The 7,500-nt window shown below is 45.9% G+C and overlaps 1 protein-coding gene across 1 annotated transcript in view; it reads left to right on the top strand.

Annotated features, from left to right (window-relative positions):
• Positions 1-7,500, top strand: part of ttc28 (tetratricopeptide repeat domain 28) — a gene marked incomplete at its 5' end in the record, with an annotated part of 22,959 nt that overhangs the window by 2,006 nt on the left and 13,453 nt on the right. The window contains 4 exons of the mRNA XM_084482722.1: positions 120-392; positions 886-1,016; positions 2,983-3,204; positions 3,568-3,756. Coding sequence (XP_084338848.1) covers positions 120-392; positions 886-1,016; positions 2,983-3,204; positions 3,568-3,756 — 815 coding nt within the window. The remainder of the gene's footprint in view (positions 1-119; positions 393-885; positions 1,017-2,982; positions 3,205-3,567; positions 3,757-7,500) is intronic.

The following is a 7,500-nucleotide window of genomic DNA, read 5'->3' as shown; positions in this document are numbered from 1 at the left end:
TTTGTGTACATCTAATGCATGTGTGCCGATCCCCTTCTCCTGTGTTTGTCCGCGTGTATCCACGCACACCTCACGCTCCATCTCCTCGTCCGCCCCCCCCCCCCCTCCTCCTCCTCCAGACTCCATCGAGCCCACCTACCAGAAGCTCCAGAAGATGAAGCTGGACAAGAGCCCCTTCGTGGTGGTGTCGGTGATCGGCCAGGAGCTGGTGAGCCAGGGCTCCTACGGGGCGTCCGTGGTGGTGCTGGAGTCGGGCCTGAAGATAGGCACCTGCTCGCTGAAGCTGCGCGGCTCGGTTTTCTCCGCCCTCAGCTCCGCCTACTGGTCGCTCGGCAACAGCGAGAAGAGCGTGGCGTACATGCAGCAGGACCTGGAGGTGGCCAAGACTCTGGGTGGGTCTCGGCGTGGTCTCACTAACGCCAGGGTCTGGAGTGGGTCTCGGCGTGGTCTCACTAACGCCAGGGTCTGGAGCTAACCCTACGCAGTCCATTCAGAGATGTTTCATAGTTGAACTATTTGTAGCTGGAAGAGTTTTTGTCTTGACTTTTCGTGAAGAAAAAATAAACAATACAAATATGAAATAAATAATCGTGGAGCAGGATGATATTGTAGACCCTGGAAGGCACTGGGTTTGATCTCCATCTGTCAGAAGTCTGCCTTAGGCATCCTAACCAATCCTTACCTGCTCCTTATTGATAAGCACCTGAATATAAAATACATGAAGGTGTGTGTGTGTGTGTGTGATTGTGTGCTAATATATATGTGTGTGTGAGTGTGTGTGTGTGTGTGTGTGTGTGTGTGCGTGCGTGCGTGCGTGCGTGCGTGCGTGCGTGCGTGCGTGCGTGTGTGTGTGTGCGTGTGTGTGTGTGGGTCCTCTGTCCACAGGTGACCAGTGTGGTGAGTGTCGGGTTCATGGGAACCTCGGCTCGGCTTTCTACTCCAAAGGGAACTACCGGGAGGCACTGACCAATCACAGGAACCAGCTGGTGCTCGCCATGAGGCTCAAGGATAGAGAGGTGTGTGTGTGTGTGTGTGTGTGTGTGTGTGTGTGTGTGTGTGTGTGTGTGGGTGGGTGGGTGGGTGTGTGTGTGTGTGTGTGTGTGTGTGTGTGTTTATGTGTGTTGTGTGTACACATCCTAACATGTGTGTGTGTCTGCCTGTGTGTGTCAGTGTGAAAAATGATTGATCTTCGTGAGCAAGCGAGCATGTCAACCATCTTCAGCAATCAATCAATATGGCCTCAACATGGGCTCATTCTGTTGTCTCCACACACACGTTATCAAAACAAAGACATGTGGAAATGGGGATTTATCATACACATATATTGTCGTGGGCAGAGACGGCCAGTACACAAACAAATAACTGCAGCCAGGAATCTGCCAGCTAGCTTCTAGCTCTTCTGCGCCCTACAAACACACCACAATCTCCCATATTCCTGACAGACTGTCAGGCTTGGTTATGCAACGGTTAAATCCATAAACACCGAATGTATAAAATGTAATTACATTTTGTCATTCATTTTAGCAGACGCTTTTATGCAAAGCCACTTCCAAGTGAAGGCTGAGAACCATCAAAGCATACAATCGTTAATTGGAGCAACTACATATTTATTGAGTCCTCTACGCGACAGATGACTAAGATTCAGTGCAGATCATGTGTCTCCATTTTAATTGCAATCAATGTTCACATTTATCAAAAACAAAAATGGTACATGCGGCAGCCTTAATTTGTACGGCTCTGGCAGAAGAGACTAATATGTAGTTCCTCTAACGGCCTCTATGTGGGTCATGGTAGAGGCTTGTAAGTAGTGCCTCTTACTGCTTCTAGGTGGGTCACGGTAGAGACTAGTAGGTTCCTCTCACGATGTACAGGTGGTTAACGGTAGGCTATTCTGTAGTTCCTCTAACGGCCTCTAGCTGGTTCACCGTAGAGGCTTGTAAGTACTTGTAAGGCAGGTTGACCTACCACCACCACCATTCTAAATCAACTGGAAAAAATGTCATTCTAGTAATACAAACAAATGTGTTTTTTCTTCGTTTTGTTTGGAACACATTAGCTAGCCCATGTTTTATATATTTAGCATACTATTTCTTCATATTTCATATTTTGCAAGGTCCTGGTGGACTTGTATTTGGATAAAAAGTGAATAAATATTGACGTGGACTAAGGGATGAATATGAATGAGATTTGACCCTGTGGCACGCCGCAGCAATTCAAGTCTCTCCCTCAATATTCCAAACATGGATCATTTTACGCTGCTAGTGGCTAAAATGTTGAAGACCAGTTTCCCCGCACAAAAACTACGCGCGTGTAAATCAATGGCTGACGTCAAGGAATCCACGTCTATATTAGTAGTCTATATGCAAACAATATTTAGCGTGCATTACACACTGTGTACACATTGTTAAAAAGTACCACCCCAATGTAATTGAACATGCTGCCATTAAAGGAGAGTCCTCGCTGGGCGGAGAAACTCAGCGTAATTCTAAACCCCAGCGACTCTCGTACTCCTGTCTAGCAAACACAGACGTTTGAGGAGGGGGGGGGGCGGATATGACCGAAGCGACGAAGAGACGGCTCCGTGTTACAGAACTAGAGGAGAATGTAGGCCAACGAGTTTTATAGTTATGAATACATTTATAATCCTTTAACAGGGAACTGTTATTCAAGAAGGATGTACAAAGCCGTTTTTCAAACCTGATCATTATATAGCAAGTACCATACAGGCTCAGTCCTGATCGCAGGTCCTTTGCTGCATGTCCTCCCATACCTCCCTCTCTATCTCACTCTATAATAACGCATAAAAATGCAAAAAATAATCTCTAGAATAATATCAAACATGTGTGCGTTAACATTGTGTTATTCGTATACACATGTCTGTGGTGTTTCGTGTGTTGTGCCTGCTTGCTGCATATGCCTAAGTGACTTACCCTCACCTCCAAATGTCCCCCCCGCCCCCGGTCCCCGGTCCCCCGTGCCCAGGCCGCGTCGGGGGCCCTCAGCAGCCTGGGCCATGTGTACACCTCCATAGGGGACTACCCCAACGCCCTTGCCAGCCACAAGCAGTGCGTGCTGCTGGCCCGGCAGAGCCAGTGCCGGCTCTCCGAGGCCCGGCAGCTGGGCAACGTGGGGGCGGTGTACACCGCGCTGGGGGACTTCACCAACGCCCTGCAGTGCCACCAGCAGCATCTGGAGGTTGCCAAGGTAACGTGAACGTGTTAGTTGCGGCGTTTCTTAAAATGCACCGTGCCCCCCCCCTGGGGCTACTTGGAAGGATTTTCCGGAAAATGTAAAGAAATGTATGTATCTATCTATCTAGCTACAACAGCACCTGGACGTTGCAAAGGTAATCGTATGTCGCAGATGACAGCAATATGGATGTTGCCACGGTAACACGTAGCTCACATACAGTTAACGTATCAGTTAACAGCATTTGCTGACGAGGTCATGGTACCGCAGAGTAGAGGACCAGCGTCCACCGTCCATGTGGCAGCAGTTTACCCCGGTGTATGTGAGTGCGTGTGTGTGTTCCCATTAAGACCTTCTTGACGATCCCTCCGGTGACAGACTCTGGGGAACCAGCGGGAGGAGGCCCGGGCGTACAGCAACCTGGGCAGCGCCTACCACTCCCAGAGGGACTTCGACAAGGCCGTGTCCTACCACACCCGCGTGCTGGAGCTGGCCCGGGAGCTGGAGGAGAGGGCCTTCGAGATGAGGGCTTACGCCGGGCTGGGCCACGCCGCCCGCTGCATGCAGGTCGGGGACCTTTATTTCATAAAGGGTCATTTTCAAAAAGAATCCATCAGCTTGTGACGTGACAACTGGAGTTCTGTTTTGGTCTCCCCCTCCACTTTTGTGGCGTCACACACGGGCGTCAGTTCGGTCTGAAATGTGCTGGGGACAGAGACGCGTTCCAAAGTGCATTTTCAGAAGTGCTGGGTACAATAAGGATGCACTCTTTTTTTTCTCTTCAGTGCAGGTAATGAAAGGTTCTGAAAGACGGCGTACCCATGTAGCTTACTAATGAATAAAATGTATACAAAAAGCCGACGTTTTATGAAGAAAGTGTTTCCAAAAAGCATTGGACATAGGCTATGACCCACTATGTTGTGCTCCATGTACCCAATGTTGACAACGTGACATGATGACATGACTAAGCTACCAACACAAACAAAGAGGAGCTAGGAAAGGAAATTAACTACGTGTTTAAGTTGTGAAAGGGCAAACGTGTGGCTACACACTGCACTACAAATGTCGTCAAGATTGAAAAAGCAAAGAATATTTGTTGCACAGCTGAACTCTGTATCACATCATGAGCTGGCTGTTCTCAATTCACAACACGCATCCATCCAATCTACATCAGGCATTCTGACCAAAACTCATGCACTCCCCACCACAATTATTCACTAATTACTCCACTATCGTCATCTCCACTATACCCAACACTGTACGAACGCAAACCGTGGATAAGTTTGGCTACTTGGTGGCTATGGCTAACATCAATTGCAAGAGTTGAAACAGCCGACCACTTGAGTGCAAAAAAACACAAAACACCTCACCACAGCACCAGCAAATCTTAAGCAATAAATATCGCATCTTACCTTTATTTATGTGGCAGTGGTCTGCAGATGCATCCTGTGGTGTATCCTACCACATCCATTTAGTTCAACAGGTTATCGCTCTGATACTGTCCATGGTACTAGCAACCTTCTCTGGTGCTTTTTACCTTCATGTATTCAGGCTAAAATGACTTGATTGTCGTGACATCATTGCATCCCAGCCAAAGAGTATTGGTATGAATACCGCATTTCATTGAATGAAAGCAAGGAACAACTAAAAGCATGCCTAGACTGTACAGATTGTGACATGTTTAGAGATGGTTCATTGGATGAAATTACCACAGTCACAAATGATTATATTAATTTCTGTGTACAGTTGAGAGATAAAAATATATCCAAATTATAAATCCTATGTGACCAAGGATACAAAAGAAGTAATACATGAAAGGAAAACAGCCTTCATAAACAAAGATTTTGGTGCACTCAAATTATCAGAAAAAAAGCTAAAAAACAAAATGAGACTAGAAGACGCGTTTAATGCCAATAATCACAAAAAGGGATACGACGAAATCTATGACAGGAATGTCATCTCCAACCAAACCTATTGTGACAGACAATGAATTTGGCTTAGCTAATGACCTAAACACCTTCTTTGCCAGATTCGAATAATTGGACAATTCCTCAAAGTGCACTGAAATACTGAAGGCTGTAACAGCTGCCCCCTCAGACAGAATGACCATCACTGAAGAGGATGTCAGAGAAGTGTTTCAGTGTACTAACACAAGGAAAGCTAGTGGGCCGGACCAGTGCACTGCTTTTCTCCTCAAGAATTTTGCATCTGAGTTGGCTCCAGTGTGGCAACCAATATTTCAAACCTCTGTAGACACACAAGGATTATAGACCCATAGCCCTCACTTCAGTGACTATGAAATCACTTGAAAGAATACTGTTACAACATCTTGTTAGTATAACCAAAGACAAAGTCCATCCCTGTCAGTTTGCTTATAAAAAAGGTTGCGGTACGGAAGATGCGGTTGTCACACTGGTCCACTTAATCACTAAACACCTAGATCTGTCTAATGAAAATTATGCAAGGGTGCTGTTCTTAGACTTTTCTTCAGCTTTCAATACAATTCAGTCTGATATACTGGTGTCAAAGATGGTACAGTTGGAACTGAATCCATATTTAATTCACTGGTATGCTTCTTTTCTTACCAATAGAGTACAGAGGGTGAACGTGAACAGAACCCTCTCCTCAGCACTAACTACTAATGTTGGGGCTCCTCAGGGTTGTGTAAGCTCAGCTGTACTTTTCACCCTTCATACTGATAGCTGTCGTGCACCATTAGAGATACACAGATCCCCCATTGCTGTTCATAGTGAACAGATCAACCAGGTCAGGTCAGGTTTGTATACATATCTAGGAGTAGTAATAGACCATCTTCTGTCATGGAAAGATCAGATTGAATCAGTGTGTAAGAATACAAAGCAAAGAATCTATTTCCTTCGCCGTCTGAGATCTTTTGGTGCTAGTAGAAGGATTCTTCTTTTGTTTTTCACTTCTGTGATTATGAGTGTTCTTCAGTACTGTAGTACCACCTGGTATGCATGTCTGTCTGTAGCCTTAAAGTCACAACTGCTACAACAACTAAGCATTTGTTTGCTTAGATTGTCAGACAACCACTTCATAGTCTGTATACCTCTACGTATGATAACAGCATTCTGAGGTTGGCAAGGAATATCAGCTCAAACACCAGCCATGTGTTGTATAGAGAATACAGGTTGCTACCTTCAGGAAGGAGATACAGTGTTCCAACACACACTAAGGTTAGACTAAAGAAGTCCTTCGTCCATCAGTCAACCTTAAGGCTTAATCAGGAGCTTAGCCATAGGTCAGCTCAGCGGTGGACATTTGCTCTGATCTGCGTGTGTCTATATGTATTTGTGTTTTGTTTCCACTGTGCTATGTCGTGTGTAATGTGTATATGTGCTCTATGCATACAATGGCTGCTGGGTCGCAAGGCAAATTTCAGCCAAGCTGATTGACAATAAAGTTATATATCATATCATATCATTGTCCAAGCCAGGCTGGCAGCTCATACAAAAATAAGTAAGGCATATATAGAACGCCGGTCATTATCGGGAAAATAAGCCCAGACAAGGCGAACCGGGCACTGCGCGAAGCGAAGGTGACTTGCTTCGCCCTGAAGGGGCTTGTTCTAGATAATGACCGACGACGTTCTATACATTATCACGCTTATTACACGGCTACTTGCCAAAACGAAAAAATAACTTCACACGGTGTGTGTCTTTTTACAATTCATTTGTTACCAGCATTCGTAGTGTTGATCAGCAGAGAAATAGTCCGCCAAAGACGTTGACGTTGCTTAGCAACCAAATCCGCTGGGGTTGATAAGTTACCGGACTACTTGCGGAGTGATACGAGAGACGTGAATCAGAGCCGCTTTCCTCCTGACAGCGGTCATTATATGCAACGGTCAATTATCGAAAAATAATTCACCGCTGGAAGTCGGGAAGGACCATGCAAGTGAACAGCGCATTCCACAGCATTGAGATAATTCAATTCAAAGTTTTTTGTCATTTTAAGTGGTGGGTACAAAATTAATCTTGACGAAAACTGGTGGGTACTCATCCCCGGCGTCCCCGGCGTCCCCAGCGTAATCGACGCCTATGGTGTCACAAGTGGAAAAATGTGATTTGTGATTTCCCAAATTGCTGCACATTAAAATGACTTGCCGTCCTGACTGATCAACCAATCACACATATAAGCATTGGCAACTGTACGCAATTGTCAGCATTCCGAACGTGGCAGAGAACGCTAGCTGCCAACGCGATCTGCCAGCATTATCCTTCAATTTCCAGTTAGCATGATCCTCACCAAACATGGCGGGCAATGCTCCCATCCAACACTTTCCTGTTT

Source organism: Micromesistius poutassou (assembly GCF_964030765.1).
Source record: "Micromesistius poutassou genome assembly, chromosome: 18".
Lineage (NCBI taxonomy): Eukaryota > Metazoa > Chordata > Actinopteri > Gadiformes > Gadidae > Micromesistius > Micromesistius poutassou.
Note: the sequence above shows the minus strand (reverse complement) of the source record. Positions and strands in the feature narration are given on the sequence as shown.